The sequence below is a fragment of the Bos indicus genome, chromosome 18 (genome assembly GCF_029378745.1).
Source record: "Bos indicus isolate NIAB-ARS_2022 breed Sahiwal x Tharparkar chromosome 18, NIAB-ARS_B.indTharparkar_mat_pri_1.0, whole genome shotgun sequence".
Taxonomy (NCBI): domain Eukaryota; kingdom Metazoa; phylum Chordata; class Mammalia; order Artiodactyla; family Bovidae; genus Bos; species Bos indicus.
Window position 1 is genome coordinate 52,009,074 of NC_091777.1, and position 19,732 is coordinate 52,028,805.

The 19,732-nt window shown below is 47.2% G+C and overlaps 1 protein-coding gene and 1 non-coding gene across 2 annotated transcripts; one reads left to right on the plus strand and one right to left on the minus strand.

Moving 5' to 3' along the window:
- Positions 1-4,407: 4,407 nt before the first annotated feature.
- On the minus strand, positions 4,408-18,802 carry LOC109571740 (cell adhesion molecule CEACAM21-like). The gene is made up of 5 exons (XM_070772450.1): positions 18,600-18,802; positions 18,028-18,211; positions 16,764-17,123; positions 13,162-13,440; positions 4,408-5,376 (listed from the first exon to the last, which is right to left on the minus strand). The coding sequence occupies exons 2-5, from the start codon at positions 18,089-18,091 to the stop codon at positions 5,264-5,266; spliced, it is 816 nt and encodes a 271-aa protein (XP_070628551.1). The 5' UTR covers positions 18,092-18,211; positions 18,600-18,802; the 3' UTR covers positions 4,408-5,263.
- Positions 12,230-12,354, plus strand: LOC139177406 (U6atac minor spliceosomal RNA). Its single transcript, XR_011561852.1, has one exon. It is a non-coding gene; the product is annotated as a U6atac minor spliceosomal RNA (small nuclear RNA).
- Positions 18,803-19,732: the final 930 nt, after the last annotated feature.

Sequence of the window (19,732 nt, forward strand, 5' to 3'; positions counted from 1 at the left end):
GGATGACTGGCCTGAGGTGCCTAGAAAGGGAGTGGGATCCATTTCTGGGCATGAATGTAGAAAACTGCTGCTTCTTATTTTCTGTGTGGAGCCCCTCACACAGGTTTGGGGAGCTCCTGGCCAGGGGGATGTGCAGGATTTTGGTGGCTTCTTTCCTCTAAAGCAGTCAGACTGGCTTATGCAGCAAGTTAAACAGATCCCCTTTCACATAAACAAGCAGTTACAATAATTAAAATGGCAGAATGTCTCAGAAGGAAGAGGGAAAAAAAATAACCTAAATTGTACATTCTTTGACCATTATTTAAATAATCTCTAGAGGGTAAATTTCTGAGTCTTTTCCCCAGTCCCAGCAGATTGTATCTGATAAGAGCTGACTAGATGAAACCAGATTGTATCTGGTTGTTGTTGACATCAGCAACCTCAGATATACAGATACCACTCTAATGGCAGAAAGCAAAGAGGAACTAAAAAGTCTCTTGATGAGGGTGAAGGAGAGTGAAAGAGCTGGCTTAAAACTAAATATTAAAAAAATTAAGACCATGGCATCCGGCCCCATTACTTCATGGCAGATAGAAGGGGAAAAGGTGGAAGTAGTGACAGAGTTCCTCTTCTTGGGCTCTAAAATCACTGCAGATGGTAACTGCAGCCACGAAATCAGAAGACATATGCTTCTTGGCAGGAATGTGATGATGACAAACCTAGACAGTGTGTTGAAAAGCAGAGACATGACTTTGCCAACAAAGATCCATGTAGTCAAGACTATGGTCTTCCCAGTGGTCACATATGGTTGTGAGAGCTGGACCATAAAGAAGACGGAGTAGTACCAAAGAATCCATGCCTTCAAACTGTGGTGCTGGAGAAGACTCCTGAGAGTTCCTTGCACAGCAAGGAGATCAAACCAGTCAATCTTAAGGGAAATCAATCCTGAATACTTGTTGGAATGACAGATGCTGAAGCTGAAATTCTACTATTTTGGTCATCTGATGCAAGTTCAGTTCAGTTCAGTTCAGTTCAGTTGCTCAGTCGTATCCGACTCTTTGCGACCCCATGAATCGCAGCACACCAGCCTCCCTGTCCATCACCAACTCCCAGAGTTCACTCAAACTCATGTCCATTGAGTCGGTGATGCCATCCAGCCATCTCATCCTCTGTCGTCCCCTTCTCCTGCTGCCCCCAATCCCTCCCAGCAAACAGCTGACTCATTGGAAAAGTCCCTGATGCTAGGAAAGATTGAGGGCAGAAGGAGAAGAGGATGTCAGAGGATGAGATTGCAGGATGACATCACCGATGCAATGGACATGAACTTGGTCAAACTTCGGGAGACGGAGAGGGACAGAGAGGCCTGGCGTGCTGCAGTCTGTGGGGTCACAAGAGTCGGACATGACTGGGTGACTGAACAACAACAATAACAAGAGCTGACTGCCCCCCCACCCCAAAGTGATAATCCCTTCCTCTGTGGGCATTTCTTGAAATGAAGCCCGTGAAGTTCTTTAAACATACCTGCATTTTAAAAATTAAGAATTACTTATGGACCTAGACAAGTAGTTGTTTAGTTGATTCTAGTAGGTTCTCTCTCTCGGAGAAGGCAATGGCACCCCACTCCAGTACTCTTGCCTGGAAAATCCCATGGACCGAGGCGGCTGGTAGGCTGCAGTCCATGGGGTCTCGAAGAGTCTGACACTACTGAGTGACTTCACTTTCACTTTTCACTTTCATGCATTGGAGAAGGAAATGGCAACCCACTCCAGTGTTCTTGCCTGGAGAATCCCAGGGACGGGGGAGTCTGGTGGGCTGCTGTCTATGGGGTCGCACAGAGTTGGACACGACTGAAGCGACTTAGCAGCAGCAGTAGGCTCTCTGGTAGCTCAGTGGTAAAGAATTCTCCTGCCAATGAGGAGACATGGGTTCAATCTATGGGTTGGGAAAATTCCCTGGAGGAGGAAATGGCAACCCACTCCAGTAATCTTGCCTGGGGGAAATCCCATGGACAGAGGAGTCTGGCTGGCTACAGTCCATGGAGTCCAAAAGAATGGGACACAACTGAGCATGCATACACTCACGCAGTAGGATCTCTGAAGACGAGCTTTCCAAAGGAACTGGTGGTGTAGGGTAAGGGAGTTAAGAGAAGGCAAGGTTCAGAAAAAGAATGAGACTGGCACTTTACAGGAACAGATCACTTTTAACGAGGCGAGAAGGGGCAGCAGTCAGATTAGTGAGCTGCTGCACTAACCCAAGAAAAGAGTAAGTATATACAGGCATATATGTAGAAATCTGTCTTAAGGGGGCCTGTTCTTCTCCAAGGTTGTTCGGAGTAGTTATCTCTTAAACGGCTGGGGCAAGGAATTCTGGAGATCGGCCAGAGGCTGGACCTGCTGGAAGCTGGGTGTAATCAACCTTAATGTCCATTTTCTTTTTCCTTCAGTGAGAGAGTTCTTTGTTTTGCATAGAATGGTAGGGAGGACCCGGAGGGGAGTTTTAACTCCAGGCTACTTTGAGCCATGTTACTTTCCTTCAGGTGGTCTTCTAGGTAAGCATCAAGGTGTTTAAGCCCTGGTCTTGCAGGTAGACAACCTTGATGGGGACAAAGCTGTCGAATTTGCAGTCCTAACTCAATTATATATGTATTTCCTGTGGATGGTGAGTTCCTACTGGACTTTGAAGAGCTAGGAAAAGCTTTTCCTTTTCTTCTCTCTTCTTTTCTGACACATGCATTTCAGTGAGAAGGACATAACTTGCAAATGTGTGGCAAATTCAAGTTAGACTCCAATAGGCCAGGACTGGGGTGGGAAGCACTGTTTACAACAGCTGAGACGTGAAAGCAACCTAGGTGTCCATCACAAGACGAATGGATAAAGAAGCTGAGGGACATACATACAATGGAATACTACTCAGCCAGTGTGCTCTGAATAAGCAAATGGGGAGGTCTAGGTCAGCAAATGGGGAGGGGCAGAGATTCTGACAACTGTCTCCCAAGGTCCTCTTTGCCGAAGTTCAATGACCAGGAAGGTAGGGTTTTCCACAGACTTACTCGTGGATGTGCCTTTTCATCTACTGACACCGAAGGAAAGGGCTGTGACCAGGCAGCCTGGAGGAGCCTTGTTAGAGGATTACAGGAGAGTTGGGAAAGACTGTCTTCCATCTTCCCTGATGGTGAAAGAATCTCCTGGTGATGGAATGAGAACCTTGAGATGGCAGCAGTGTCGCGAGCGCTGCCTCTTCATTTTTGCATTACTTCTCCTTTTTGTTTCTCTTCTTCTCTCCTCCTCCTCCCTCTTCTTCTTCACTTCTCCATAAACTGTTTCTGTGGCTGTTGGAGACAGGGGGCCTGAAGTTGCTTTGATTCCTGGGCATTAAAGTTCAGAGAAGACTGCAACTTTGTCAGTCTGAAAGGCATCAGCAGTGGTTGTGTAAGTCAGCGTCATGGGCCAGGCCCTCACCATGTCCGGGGTGACTCAGCATCCCAGGCTTTCATCCCTTTGAAACTTTTAGCTTCAGAGAAAGGCTTTTATTACCCATTTTTTGCTGCTTGCTAACATTCTGGTGGGTGATCATTAGAAGAGATAGATTGTGAAATTCTACAATGGATATGAAGGAGGAAACAGAATAGGCTGTATCTTGAAAGCAGAGCTCCATCTTGGGCTGGACTGTGGACTTTGAGCTATATGCCCAGTATCTCTGGAAACGACATACCAACTGGAAAACCAGACCCCCAGAAGGAAGAGCCCCAGGGCTCTCTATCACCTAAAAAAACCCCTAATTATCTGTGTAACTGAATAGAATCATACATTCTAAAACGCTTATTGGGGTATGACCACAAGCCTATTGATAAGGCATATGAATCATGGGTTAACTTTGATTGATTGTATCTTTCTTTTTCCTTTGTTCAGCTAGTTTCAGGGAGTTTTGGGGAGGTGGGTTTGGGCATGTATGCTTAGGGTATATAAGGTTTTCACAAAAACTGGTCAGGGTCTTTGGCTAAGAGGAGACTCTGCCTTGGGCCCGCTGGTGTAATAAACTGCACTCCACTATCTGCACTGTCCTTCTGAGTGAGTTTGTTTCCCGGAATATGTGGTTACAACAGATACAGTGATACAGCAATGAGAATAAATTAAGCACAACAGTATACAATGAGATGGATGACTCTCATAATTTTGAATGAAAGAATCAAACACATGTTAAGGACATACTGTGTTTTTCCTATGTGGAAGAGCATGAACAGGCAGACCTATCTCATGCATTGGAAATGAGGATGCTGGTTACTCTTTGAAGGGAAGTAACTGGAGGTCTTCTTTAGGGTACGAATGACATATTGATTGATTTGGGTGTTGCTAACATGGATTGTTCAACTCCTGAAAGTTCATAGATTTTTTTAGAAACAGGCTTTAAAAAATTTATTTTGGGCTGCGCTAGATCTTCGTTGCTGCAAACAGTCTTTCTCTGGTTGTGGGTGGCCGGGGATCCTTTTCATTGCAGTGCGCGGGCTTCTCATTGCGGTGGCTTCCTTTGTTGCCTTGCCTGGAGAATCCCATAGACAGAGTAGCCTGGCAGGCTACAGTCTGTTTGGCCACAAAGAGTTGGACACGACTGAACGACTAACACTTTCATTTTCTGCGGAGACTCAACCCTGTGCTCCTGCAGCTGTTGACTTTCAACACCCCCCGAGGGAATTCACGGGGGCATGAGGCACCCTGTGCTCCGGGGAATCTGGTGGGGTAGCTGGATATTCTCAGGAACTGATTTCATGATTCCCATCCTTGCATCTCATCTCTAGAAAAGCACTAAATCCCATCATGACGACATCACCTCCTCAGCAGAAAAGCTCTTATAACGTGGGCACTTAATTGCCTTGAACTCCTCCTTCAATGAAATGAACACCTCCTTCAATGAAATCTTTTATTTTGACCTTCCCCGACTGCCTCTTCGGAGCAGGCTATCAGAGCTATCTGAGGTGCTGCCTCCCGGGCTGCAGTCCTCATTTTGCCCCCAGTGAAACCTAACTCGCAGCTCTCAAGTTGTTCACCTTTTTCAGTCGGCACCCTTCTAAATCAGATGGGGTGGGAACAGCCACGTCCAAGGGAGAGCGGGGTACAGGAAGCATGAAGACCAGGGAAGAGGAGACCCATAAAAATCAGTGCTGAGAAGCAGGGCTTTAGGAAGATTGAGGAGCAGATCCAGGCCAGAGACGGAGATGAAGTTTCCTTCCCTCTCCCAAGCAGGGCAGTCAGCCTCGGAGAAAGCAGAACAAGAGGAAAGGCGGCATACCCTACAGTTTATTTGAAAACAGAAAATACATCAGGGCTACTGTCACAGCCAAACCAACCAAGATTCCAATTATGATGGCGGCAATGGTACCGGTTGTGAGTTTAAACTGAGAGTCTGTTGTGGAAAGAAAAGAAAAGAATAGAATGAATGAAAGTGACATTATTTTACAGTGGGAGGTGCTCTACGAAAGAGTTGTCAACATTAAGTAGTCTCTACTTCTGCCTTCAAAATCGATTTTCTATGGGAGAGCTGTTGTGTGGTGATTAGGTGACTAGATCCCTGTGATTTTCTTTCTCTCTCCATATATTTCTAGGTTGGTGACCAGAGTTGCCTCAGTTCCAATCTGGCCTTTTCTGCACACATATATTTCCCAAGGCTTTGGAAATGTAAGAAGGACTGATGGTTATTTTTGTATGTTACTATTTCCCACCTCTTCATGATTTTGTATGTTATAACTTCCCACCTTTTTCTGGGGCTTCCCTGGTGGCTCAGATGGTAAAGAATCTGTCTGCAATGTAGGAGATGTGGGTTTGATCCCTGGGTTGGGAAGATCCCCTGGAGGAGGAAATGGCAACCTACTCTAGTATTTTTGCCTGGAGAATTCTATGGACAGAGGAGCCTGGGGGTGCTACAGTCCATGGGATCGCAAAGAGTCGGACATGACTGAGTGACTAGCCCATGAAGGAGTCTTTTGGGCCTAGAAAAGAAAACAACAGTCTCAAAGGCCCTTGCTGAATCATCTAACTTCGGAGAAAACAAAACAGAACTTTAGGTGCCCCTCTGATGCTCCAGGCCAGTTGCATCTATCTGGGACTTATCATCCCCTGTCCAGAAACCTTCCACCCCCTACATCTGCCCAGAAGACTTATCACCCCCTGCCCAACTACAAATGCCATCTCAACTAAAAAATACCCAAAACATCCCACCTGATTAACATTTCCCTTATCGCTTCCACAAACCTCCCTATAAATATGGAGCCTCCCTGATCCCTCTCCGTGCTCAGCCTGGTCGTTAGGCCGACTGTTGCCCCTCCTTGCCTGAATAAAGGTAACCTTTATGCTACTTCTGTTGAGGTCATCTTTCCTTTTTCTGCCTCAGCCCGAACTATACCTTATAGCCCACACATCACTTCCCACCTTTTCATGACTGCATCTTTCTCTGGGTACCAGGTGTGACAGCTATGAATATGTGCCTCTCAGGTGTCTTGTGGTTGGCATTTATTGACGGAAAGCCCTCTGAATTCACTGCCCCTTCGCACAGAGAACACCCTTCACACTGGCTCCCAGTAAGGATGTGAATTCAATAATTCTATGAGAAATGATAGGGCCTTCCCTGGTAGCTCAGCTGGTAAAGGATCTCCCTGCAATGCAGGAGACCCTGGTTTGATTCCTGGGTTGGGAATACCTGTTGGAGAAGGGATAGGCTACCCACTGCAGTATTCTGGCCTGGAGAAGCTCTATACAGTCAGCAAAAACAAGACCAGGAGCTGACTGTGGCTCAGACCATGGACTCCTTATTGCAAAACTCAGACTTAAATTGAAGAAAGTAGGGAAAACCACTAGACCATTCAGGTATGACCTAAATCAAATCCCCTATGATTATACAGTGGAAGTGACAGATTCAAGGGATTAGATCTGAAAGACAGAGTGCCTGATGAACTATGGATGGACGTTCGTGACGCTGTACAGGAGGCAGTGATCAAGACCATCCTGAAGAAAAAGAAATGTGAAAAGGAAAAATGATTGCTGAGGAGGCCTTACAAATAGCTGAGAAAAGTAGAGAAGCCAGAGGCAGAGGAGAAAAGGAAAGATATACCCATCTGAATGCAGAGTTCCAAAGAATAACAAGGAGAGATAAGAGAGCGTTCCTCAGTGATCATTGCAAAGAAATAGAGGAAAACAATAAAATGGGAAAGGCAAGAGATTTCTTCAAGAAAGTTAGAGATATCAAGGGAACATTTCATGCAAAGATGGGCACAATAAAGGACAGAAATGTTATGAACCTAACAGAAGCAGAAGATATTAAGAAGAGGTGGCAAGACTACACAGAAGAACCATACAAAAAAGATCTTCATGACCCAGATAACCATGATGGTGTGATCACTCACCTAGAGCCAGACATCCTGGAACACAAAGTCAAGTGGGCTTTAGGAAGCATGACTACAAGCAAAGCTAGCAGAGGTGATTTAATTCCAGTTCCAGCGACTGAATTGAACTGAACTGATGAGAAATGATCTTCCTCCATGGGTGACTTTAGCTCAAGGACTCCCCATCAGCTTTGCAGACTCTCTCTAAAACTGCACTGCAGCCTAAAACTTCCTTCCTTCTCTTTCTTTTTCACTTGGGTCAGATATGCCTTGCGGTCTGAGGACTTTCCCAGGCTCCTCCCACTCCTGCCCCTCTTTCCTAAACAGGCATTCTCCCAGTAAATGTCTTGTATGTCTAATGCCATCTTGGCTGCATCTCAAGGATGAAAAGTATCATACCAGACAAGAAACCTTCCAGTCAAATCCTTTTTTTCTTCCTCTCCCATATTTAGTCAGTAACATGTTCCTGTAAGTCTTTTGTTTTATTCTTTCCCTCCCTTCCAATATGTAATATTTTTTGCATCACTTTGTTTTTTATTTCTGTTTTCCTTACTAGTCAACTCAAATTTGAAGGTGAATACTGATGTTAGCTATTGTTATGAGATACTTATTATATGACAAACTCTCTGCTATATACTTTACACATACCACATTTGATTCATATAATAACCCTGAACATTCAGTTCAGTTCAGTCACTCAGTCTTGTCTGACTCTTTGTGACCCCATGGTCTGCAGCACACCAGGCTTCCCTGTTCATCACCAACTCCCAGAGCTTGCTCAAACTCATGTCCATTGAGTCAGTGATGCCATCCAACCATCTCATCCTCTGTCATCCCCTTCTCCTGCCTTCGATCTTTCCCAGCATCAGGGTCTTTTCCAATGAGTCAGTTCTTCGCATCAGGTGGCCAAAGTATTGGAGTTCAGCTTCAGTGTCAGTCCTTCTAATGAATATTCAGGACTCATTTCCTTTAGGATTGACTGGTTGAATCTCCTTGCAGTCCAAGGGACTCTCAAGAGTCTTCTCCAACACCACAGTTCAAAACCATCAATTCTTCGGCACTCAGCTTTCTTTATAGTCCAACTTTCACATCCATACATAACTGCTGGAAAAACCATAGCTTTGACTAGATGGACCTTTGTTTGTCTCTGTTCTTTAACATGCTATCTAGGTTGGTCATAACTTTCCTTCCAAGGAGTAAGCGTCTTTTAATTTCATGGCTGCAGTCACCATCTGCAGTGATTTTGGAGCCCAAGAAAATAAAGTCTGTCACTGCTTCCACTGTTTCCCCATCTATTTGCCATCAAGTGATGGGACCGGATGCCACGATCTCCGTTTTTTGAATGTTGTGTTTTAAGCCAGCTTTTTCATTCTCCTCTTTCACTTTTATCAAGAGGCTCTTTAGTTCCTCTTCACTTTCTGCCATAAGGGTGGTATCATCTGCGTATCTGAGGTTATGAAATTTCTCCTGGCAATCTTGATTCCAGCTTATGCTTCATCCAGCCCAGCATTTTGCATGATGTACTCTGTATTCAGTTCAGTTCAGTCGCTCAGTCATGTCCGACTCTTTGCGACCCCATGAACCACAGCATGCCAGGCCTTCCTGTCCTGTCACCAACTCCCGGAGTTCACTCAGACTCATGTCCATCGAGTCAGTGATGCCATTCAGCCATCTCATCCTCTGTTGTCCCCTTCTCCTCTTGCCCCCAATCCCTCCAAACATCAGAGTCTTTTCCAATGAGTCAACTCTTCACATGAGGTGGCCAAAGTACTGGCGTTTCAGCTTTAGCATCATTCCTTCCAAAGAAATCCCAGGGCTGATCTCCTTTAGAATGGACTGTTGGATCTCCTTGCAGTCCAAGGGACTCTCAAGAGTCTTCTCCAACACCACAGTTCAAAAGCATCAATTCTTCGGTGCTCAGCCTTCTTCACAGTCCAACTCTCACATCCATACATGACCACAGGAAAAACCATAGCCTTGACTAGACGGACCTTTGTTGGCAAAGTAATGTCTCTGCTTTTGAATATGCTATCTAGGTTGGTCATAACTTTCCTTCCAAGGAGTAAGCGTCTTTTAATTTCATGGCTGCAGTCACCATCTGCAGTGATTTTGGAGCCCAAGAAAATAAAGTCTGTCACTGTTTCCCCATCTATTTCCCATCAAGTGATGGGACCGGATTCCATGATCTTCGTTTTCTGAATGTTGAGCTTTAAGCCAACTTTTTCACTCTCCTCTTTCACTTTTATCAAGAGGCTTTTTAGTTCCTCTTCACTTTCTGCCATAAGGGTGGTGGCGATATTTCTCCCGGCAATCTTGATTCCAGCTTGTGTTTCTTCTAGTCCAGCGTTTCTCATGATGTACTCTGCATATAAGTTAAATAAACAGGGTGACAATATACAGCCTTGACATACTCCTTTCCCAATTTGGAACCAGTCTGTTATTCCGGTTCTAACTGTTGCTTCCTGACCTGCATACAGATTTCTCAGGAGGTAGGTAAGGTGGTCTGGTATTCCCACCTCTTAAGAATTTTCCACAGTTTGTTGTGATCCACACAGTCAAAGGCTTTGGTGTAATCAATAAAGCAGAAGTAGATGTTTTTTTGGAATTCTCTTGCTTTTTCTATGATTCAATGGATTTTGGCAATTTGATCTCTGGTTCCTCTGTCTTTTCTAAATCCTGTTTGAACATCTAGAATTTCACAGCTCACGTACTATTGAAGCTGGCTTGGAGAATTTTGAGCATTACTTCACTAGCGTGTGAGATGAAGCAGTTGTACGGTAGTGTGAACATTCTTTGGTATTGCCTTTCTTTGGGATAGGAATGAAAACTGACCTTTTCCAGTCCTGTGGCCACTGCTGAGTTTTCCCGGGTTGCTGGCATACTGAGTGCAGGTCAACATTATTTCCACTTAATAGATGAAAAACCCGAGACTTCCAGTGATGATAAAAAAGAAGGTACCCAAAGTCATATAACTAATAAGAGGTGGATCTAGTGTAGTCCTCGACTGTAGGAATACCTGATTTTATAGAGCCCAATGGTAGTACTAGTAATAATAGCATCTAATAGTTATCGAACATTTCTTCAGCATGTGGCATTTTACTAAGGGTTTAATTGAATAGTATGTTAAATCTTTGAAACAATGACATGAAGCAGAGACCTTTTAGTATGATTTCAGTTGAGGACTCTGAGGCTCAGTGAAGTTAAGAATCTCATGCAAGAATTTATAATTGTAAATGGTTACTTTAAAAAAGAAGAAAGATCTCAAATCAACCACCAAACGTTACAACTGAAGGAACTCACAAAAGCAGAACAAACCATACCAGAAGCTAGCAGAAGGAAAGACATAATAACAGCTAGAGTGGAGATAAATAAAATAGAGAATGGAAAAGTAATAAGAGAAAAAACAATAAAACGAGAAATTGGTTCTTCAAAAAAGAATAAGAAAAGCTTCCCTGGTGGCTCAGTGGTAAAGAATTTGTCTGCCAGTTCAGGAGACATGGGTTTGACCCTTGATCTGGGAAGATCCCACACACCGCAGAGCAGCTGAGCCTGTGCTCCACAACTACTGAGCCTGTGCTCGAGAGCCAGGGAGTTGCAATTACTGAGCCCACGGGCTGCGACTACTGAAGTCCGTAGGCCCTAGAGCCCATTCTCCAGAACAAGAGAAGCCACCGCAATGAAATGCCCGTGCACCGCAACTAGAGGGTAAACCCCACTCGCCACAGCTAGAGAAGAGCCAGCACAGCAGTGAAGACCCAACCCAGCAAAGTAAATAAATAATTGGGGGGAAAAGATGAACAATTCTGACAAAACTTTAACAAGACTGATCAAGAAAAACTGGGAAGATTCAGATTACTAAAATCAGCAAGGAAAGTGGGGACATTGCTACTAATTCTCAAGAAATAATGAGTTATAGGAGTATTATGAATAATTGTATGCCAACAAATTGTATAACTTCAGTAAAATGGACAAATTCCTAGAAACACAGATGCTACCAAAGTGGAATCACAAAGACTGTGACCCCATGGACTGTAGCCTGCCACGCTCCTCTGTCCAGGGACTTCTCCAGGCAAGAATACTGGAGTGGATTGCCATGCCCTCCTCCAGGAGAATCTTCCTGACCCAGGGATTGAACCTGCATCTTTTACATTTCCTGCCTTGGCAGACAGGTTCTTTACTACTAGAGCTACCTGGGAAGCTCCAGTGTTATAGAGGCCATATATTAAAACCCGCATCTAACACCATTCTAAGTGTGAAAGACTGAAAAATTTCCCTCTAAGATCAAGAACAAGATAAGGATGCCTGCTTTTGCCACTTCTATTCAAAACAATATTAAAAGTAATAGACAGGGCTTCCCTGGTGGCTCAGTGGTGAAGAGTCCATCTGCCAATGCAGGAGACATGGGTTCCACCCCAGTCTGAGAAGATCCCATATGCAATGGAGTAATTAAGCCTGTGCAAAAAAAGGCCACACAGCTACAAAGACCCAGCCCGGCCAAAAATAAATTAAAAAATTATTTTAAAAATTAATTAATAAAAAAGTGCCCATTGCATTAAGAACCTATATCAGGTATCTCGTTTAATTCTAATAAAACTTTGTGAATTACAAAAAATTACTTTAAAAAAGGTAATAGACCAATTTGGTGCCAAAGAAAGAAAAAAATAAAAGACACTGAAATTGTCAATTAAGAAGCAAAATTAACTGTTTGCAGAGGATGTGGCCTTATTAACAGAAAACCCTAAAAATTTCACGAAAAACTGTTAGGTGTGATAAACAAATTTGATAGAGCTGCAGGATATGAAACCAACACATAAATGCAATTATATTTCTATATATGAACAGCGAACAACATGAAAAGAAAAATTAAAAACTTCCCTTTATATGTTGTACGAAGGAGATAAGGCTAACACTCCCCTTGACAAAAACGGCAGAGGCCTTTGGACCTGACAATATGCATACAGTTGAGGAACTGCTACCTGAATCATAGTATCTAACCATCATTTTTATAAAAATAAATTCCAGTTATAACAGCATCAATAAGAATAAAATTTAGGAATTTTGGAGCTGACAGACTTGTACAAGAAAAACTAAAAAAAAATTTTTTTTCAAAGAAAAACATAGTATAAGAAATTAAAGAAGACATGAATAAATGAAAAGTGTTCATGGACTGGAAGACTTAATATCGCTTAGATGACAATACTAACCAAGGTGTACTGGATATATGTGGGTAACGATTGCAAAACTATATGAATGGACTTAATACCACTGAGCTATAAACTTCAAAATTATTTCCATGATAAATCTTACATTTTTTTAAAATTTACCATATAAAGATAGTGTACCAGAAAAAAAAAAAAAATCTTGTACAAGGTCACAGAGTAAATGCCAGCCCCAGGAATTAGAAACTTACTGTATTATTTTTTTCTGTGTGTGTGTGTGTGTGTGTGTGAGTCACCCAGTTGTGTCCAACTCTTTGCAGCCCCATGGACTGTAGCTTGCCAGGCTCCTCTGTCCATGGAATTCTCTAGGCAAGAATATTGGAGTGGGTAGTCATTCCCTTCTCCAGGGGAATCTTCCCAACTTAGGGATCAAACTCGGATCTCCTACACTGCAGACAGATTCTTCATCCTCTGAGCCACCAGGGAAGCCCTCCACCTTTTTTTTCAGAGATGGAGCTATGAAGATTTTGCCATCTTTTTATTGTAATAGTCTCCTCACTGATACTCTGCCTGCTGTGACCTCGATCCATCGTGCACCCCGTAGGTGGAGCCACGCTCTTGGGAAGACGGAGCATGGGACAAGCGGTCACTTACCTTTCACTTTCAGCTCAAAGGTCTCACTTCTGTTGGAAGTGCCTATGTTGGAGATCTCACACTGATAATCCCCGGCATTTTCCTTCTTGATGGGGTCTATGGTGAGGTTCTTGCTGTCCTCGGACAGGAAGACGTTCTTTGCGGATTTGAGTTGCTTCTTGTTGAAGATCCACTTGACGGTGATGTCCATTTCGTTTGTGATACAGGTCATGACCACCTTGTTCTCTTTTTCTCTGACCATGGGGTCGCTGACTTGGATGGAGGGCTGCTGCAGCAGGCCTGTGGAGAGAACGGAGGAGGTGACTGACTGAGGCCAGGTCAGCGGCCGGGGGCCAAGCTCCTTCCTCAGGTGTCTTAGCCACTGCCGGGGCCCAGGGAGCTCTGTAAAGGTGACCCCGAGGAGGACCCTGAGCCTGTGAACAAGGCTGTGGGTCTCTCTTCAAGAGCGGATGTGTGAGGAGAAGGCTCCCTTTCCTCCCTCACCCAATACCCGGATGACCCTGACCTGCCCACTAGACATCTCTGCAGTGCCTACTCAGTCCACGTGTACAGCGTCCTCAGCCTGAAGTGAAACTTCTCCTGTGAACTTTGATGGACCCTTTCCTAGAACTTCCTCTGGTTCTAAAAAGTTTCAGGTCTCATTCGTTATATACCCTTCTGTGCATGTTACGGAAGACAGTTTTGCCACCCCTGTGTATCTGTGGGGCCGAGGGAACTTTACACAAAGCAGGAAAGGCAATTACTTCTCTTTTAAAAATTTATTACTGGCTTTCCCGAAGGCTTACAGGTAAAAGATCTGCTTGCCAATGCAGGAGACGTGGGTTAGATGCCTGGGTCGGGAAGACCCCCTGGAGAAGGCCATGGCAACCCACTCCAGTGTTCTTGCCTGGGAAATCCCATGGACAGAGGAGCCTGGCGGGTTATGGTCGATGCAGTCACAAAGAGTCAGACCTGACTGAAGAACTAAGCAACAACAACAAAATAATTTATTAGGGAATGAAGATGGCCATGTCCAATCTCCTGGTCTGGATGTGTATAGTGACAGTGACCCTCTGAGCTTGGTACAATGTTGCTGGAAAGATTTCCAACCATAACCGCCCCTCATTTTCCATCACTCTGCGTCTGAGACATTAATGTGTTGCTCCCATCATACGGTGATGACAGCTGAAGCTCATTCTCCTGGTGACCTGGGGAAAGTAGCTCGTGCTGGAGCCTCACAGAGGCTGCTGCTCCCAGATTTCTCAGTCCTTTACTATCACCTGGGAGGGTGCGCCTGGCCACAAGCCAGGCTGGGAACAGGGAAGTCAGTCAATTAGGGAAATATCTGTGGAAGGCTTAAGGGCAGGGGGTGGGGGCTTCCCCGATGGCTCAGCTGATAAAGAACCTGCCTGCCAATTCAGGAGACAAGAGATGTGAGTTCGATTCCTAGGTCAGGAAGATTCCCTGGAGAAGGAAATGGCAACCTGCTCCAGTATTTGTGCCTAGAGAATCCCATGGACAGAAGAGCCTGGCGGGCTATAGTCCATAGGGTTGCAAAGAGTTAGACGTGACTGAGCGCACACGTTTGCGTCTAAGGGCAGGGAAGCTGTGCAGATCAGGGCCAGTCCTTGGCGGAATGAAGGATAAAGAAGGTGAGAGACATGGAAGGGGCAGAGACAGCGAGAAATGTCCATTTACAAGCGACTTCAAACATCCAGAGGTGCAAGAGCCCCACCACTGCCCAGAAGCAGGATCCCTGCCCCCCACCCCTGGAAACCCTCCCACGGCGGAGCAGCCCACAGTCACCATGAGACTCGGCTCCCAGTGCGCTTTAGGGGCAGGTGATCGGAGGATAAAACACGGCTCCCCTCCCTGGAGAGACAGGCGCAGGCATGGCCAGAGCCTCCTAGGACTCTGCATCCAGATTCCAGCGCCTGAAGAGATCACAGATCATTCATCCGTCCTTATTCCTTCCGCCCTTCCTTCCCCAAAGAGACACTGAGAGCCTGTTGCCTGTCAGGCCCTGCGCTGGCTGCAGGTATAGACTGGGGAGTGAGGGACTGAGTCCTTTCCATTTCACTCCAGTGGGAGTGACACCCAGCACCTCCAGTAACCAGCAAGTAAATGATCTCTGCTTCACTCAGTGCAAGGAGCTTGTCCATCGGCTACCTAAGGAGGGGAGGCCTGGACATTCCTGTCACTGACTTGATGGTTGATGCAGGTAATTTAGTTCTAGAATACAGAGAAATAATTCTGTTTATTCAGAATTATTTCTCTGTTTCCCTGTGACACTCTCTCCCTCTGAGTTGGGGATGCCCCAAAAGAAAGGATCTGAACCAACAGCTGGCTTCTGCATTCCTAGATATTATAATAAGGCCCCTGGGATGGAGGAGAGGTGGAGCTGTGCTGCTGGCCTGACCCTGATTGGGCAGTTATGGTCTGTGTGATGAGCTCTGATTCACTGATTGTATCCCCCTGTACCTCACTTTCTTTTCCATAAAATAGGATAAATGGTAAATGATCTCTGGACTGTCGGTGTTCTGTAATGACCTTAAGTCATTCATAATTAATGATCTGAAGCTGGGCATAGTACTGTGCTAATTCGTTTCAATCCTGCCCGACTCTGTGTGATCCCATGCACTGTAGCCCACCAGGCTCCTCTGTCCATGGGGTTCTCCAGGCAAGAATACTGCAGTGAATTGCCATTTCCTTCTCCAGGGGATTTTCCCGACCCAGGGATTAGACCTGCGTCTCCTACATTGCAGCTGGTTTCTTTACCACTAGTGCCACTTGGGAAGCCCAATCATTCATAATTAATTACCTAAAGCTGAACATAGAAGAGTCGCCAAATAAACTGTTTACTATTATTTGCGTCCACAGGAGAGGGCTCCCTGGGCTGCCCACTGAGGGGTGAGGAGCTGTCGGGAGCGTCTTCTCTCTTCTGGTCCTTCTTGGGGATGCTGACCTTCCTCTGGAGTCGCCTCTGACCCCCAGGGGGTCAGCTAACGGCGTGGGGACCCAGCCTAGCCTGCTCTCCATGCTGAGTCTCAGGGGAAGGACTGGACTCCACCCCTGCTCAGACGCGGCTCTTGGGGCTGAGCCCTGGCTGGTGACCTGCTGAGAAACCTTGGCCTCAGGGATCTGGGGAATCATCCACCCCAGTCAGCCCCGCCTGGGAGGCCAGCACCCACCAGCGGCACAGGTTCCCCACGGTCGCTGGAGCCGGGACCCTGGGACGGGGTCTGGGAGGGGCTTCCCCGTGGGCCTGGGCTTCTCTGAGGATCCCTCAGGCCAGGGCCCTGCTGGTCCTGCAGGGTCTTCCTCAGGGTCATGGTCGCAGGGAGGGAGCCAGGGGGGCTGGACTGAGAGTGCTCTCCCTCTGCTGAGTCCCTCCCATCAGACCGTCCTCCTCTCTGCAGTGTCTGCAGGGTCCAGATCCCCTGAGTGGAATTCGGACCCTTTGGAGTTTGTCTCGATAGTGTGCGCTCTGCACTAAATGTTCAAACCCCAACACGGGACATAATGCAGAGGGAGACGGAGGCGCCATCCGGGTCGGTCAGTCCTGCCAGTGTGAGCAGAATGCACCTCACCCAACACCCCGAGGGCAGAGAGGAAGCACTCACTGTATACTTGGAGCTGTCCAGAAGCCGAAACGTTCGTTAAATCAGCCTTGACAGAGATCACGGTGTAGGTTCCTTCGTCCTGCTTCTTGACGGACTGGATTACCAGGGAGCCATTGGGTTTTATTGTCTCTCGACCGGTGTGTGAAGGCCCAGGTGTGTGTGAATTGTTAATTATTTGGTAGGCTTCAATCGCAGCTCTTTGATCTATCCTGTTCCCTCTGAACCAGCCATAGCCGATGATCAACCCTTCCTTTTCGAGGATGTTAAAAACAGCGACCGACCCTTCTGCAGCAAGTGGGGGCACCGTGTCAACAGTGAGGCGGGCGGTGGTGGGCAGGGTCCAGAAGGATAGGAGTGAGACTAGGACGGAAGAGAGAGGAATCAGTTAATATTCTGACCTGTGTGGGGGATGGGGAAATGGTGCGCTGGGTTCTGAGCAGGTCTCTTCATCCCTCAGCCTTGGTGTGTGTTTTTATACTGTGTGTGTGTGTGTGTGTGTGTGTGTGAGTGTGCGCGCCTGCGTGTATGTATACATCCTGTTGGTTCAAGGTCAGCAGCATGACCCCCATCACTTCAGCGCCTCTGGGCTCGTTTTTCCCTCTGCTTCCCCGCTGTCCCCTGGCTCACTCCCTCGCTGCCCTCACACACCTGCTCACACTCAGGGCCTCTTGGGAGATGCCCCTCCCCCCAACCAGCTGCTGTAAAGACCCTCTGTGCTCACTTGCTGACCCTTCCGGCTCCCTTTGCTGCGTGATGCCTGTAGCATCTGCCAGCACACTTTTGATCTCTCTGCTTGTCTGTCTCCTCCCCACAGAGTGTAAGCTCCGTGAGGGCAGGGGCTTGTCCGATTTTCTTGTACCCAAATTCCTGGTGAAGGAACCTCTACAGCCTGGTGTTTGTCAACTTTTAAGAGTTGTAGGGAAGGGTGTTGTTTAGTGTCCTGGTGTGTTCTTTCTGGAGTAACACCCAGACATAAATTGTTATTATTGTCATCAGTCTTTAACAGTTATTGCTCAGTGAAGAATAATTTCTTAAATAACTTGTAAAACCTATAGCAGTTGAGGTCTTCCTGCCCCTCACCAGCTCTAGTTCTTGGAGAGTCTCCTCTGGCTGAGCCCTCCCACTCTCCCCTGCTCCACTGTCCTCTGCCCTCAGGTCTGAACACAAGCCCTCTGTCCCCTCTCAGAGCCCTGTCTCCCCCAGACACCAGCCAGTCTCTTGGTCTCCAGTCTCTGCCCACTCCCTGAAAATTGTCCCCTCTCACCTGCCAGGAGGAGCCTGTTCCAGGGGACATGCCTCCTGCTTGCAGGGCCTGACGGGGGCTCCATGATGCCTGCCGTTGCTGTGTCCCTCTCTCTGCGAGGAGAACTTCTAGTCGAGAAACACTCACAAGCCCTGCAGTCCTTGTGTGAGCTCCGCTGTCCTTTCCCCTGTGAGCTGGGCCTCCTCTGGGGGCAGGAGCACTTCACTGGGTCACGTGGCCTGGGGCGGGGTCTCTGCCCAGGCCTGGGGGCGGGGTCTCTGCCCAGGCCCCGCTCTCTGCCTCCCCTCCCCTCCTTCCCTCCCTAGTGGCCCCCCTCCCCCTTCACCCTCTGTATTTCTATTCCCTGAACTCTGCTGAGTCCCCTGCCTTCTACAGCAGTGATTCTCCACCTACACACACACACGTACACACACCCCTACACACCTACACACACATTCCTACACACACACACCCCTACACACACTCCTACACACACACTCCACACACCTATACAAACACACCTACAAACACACATCAACACACACCCCTGCACACACACCCCTACACACACACTTGTGTGGACAAGCACAAACCTGGGGTGTCCAGTTCTGGGGTCCCCACTCCTCTGGACCAGATGCACACTCAGCCTCCCCCACAGCCCTCCCTCATCCCCTTCTGGCTTTTCCCTTCAGAGCAGGAGCCTGGCAGGGGAGGTTCATCAGGAACTATTATCACAGGGACGTCATCCCCACAATGCATGGGAATCACCTGTGGAGCCTCATGAAGACTGCAAACCCCCAGGTGACACCTTTGAAATGTTTTAGCAGCTGTTCAGGTCATGCGCTTCCCCAGCCTGGCTGAGACTTCATAATATGGGGCGGGGCAGCCTCTCCCCAACTTCTGTGCACAGGGAGGGTCTGCAGATCCTATTAAAATGCAGAGCCTGACTCAGCAGGTGTGGGGTGGACCTGAGAGTCTGCATCTAACAAGCTCTCAGGTGATGCTGACCATACTGGACTGTGGGGCACACTTTCAATAGCAAGGCTGATGGTGACAAGTTAGATGAGAGGCCTCCCCCACCCAGCGTCGGCCTCTGCCGTGTTCTGGTCTGGGGTCTGTCAGCACGACACGGAGACTCCGGGATCTCCAAAATTGGTAATAATTTCTGTGGTGACATAGAAACCCAGATGGGTGCCCCAGGTCTTCCCATTGTTCTCAAATATCTGAGAAGGTTAAGGTCATAGATGACTCTGGAGGAGAGAAAGGGGTCAGCTGAGTGATGACTGGTGAGGGGACCTGACGTCCGCTTTCGAGTATCACCAGCCTGGCGTCTGTCAGGAGGAGCTGCAGATTGCAGGTGAGAAGGGAAAGGTTTCCTGTGTGTCCTGGGAAGAGAGGAACCTGGCGCTGGAGAGTGGGCTGACTGTGGGCTCCCTGGTCCTCGGAGGAAGTGTTTGGGGAGACCCTCCTGCTTTGTTCTGTTGGCTGAGTCTTCGCTCATAAACTGTCCATGTTCCTCCCTGCCGTTAGAGGTAGCCCTGTCACCCTGGTTGATTTTCCTGTGGTCACTGTGACCTTTCCCATGGGTGGTGCAGGAGGGATGGTAGCTGGCATGGCAGGGTGTCCTTAGGCCCCTAGAAGGAGTGTGCGGCATAGAGCAGGCACAATAGGAGGGGCCCCGAGGGTCTGTTTAGAGGGAAGGATGGATTTCAGGCTCCTTCTCCAC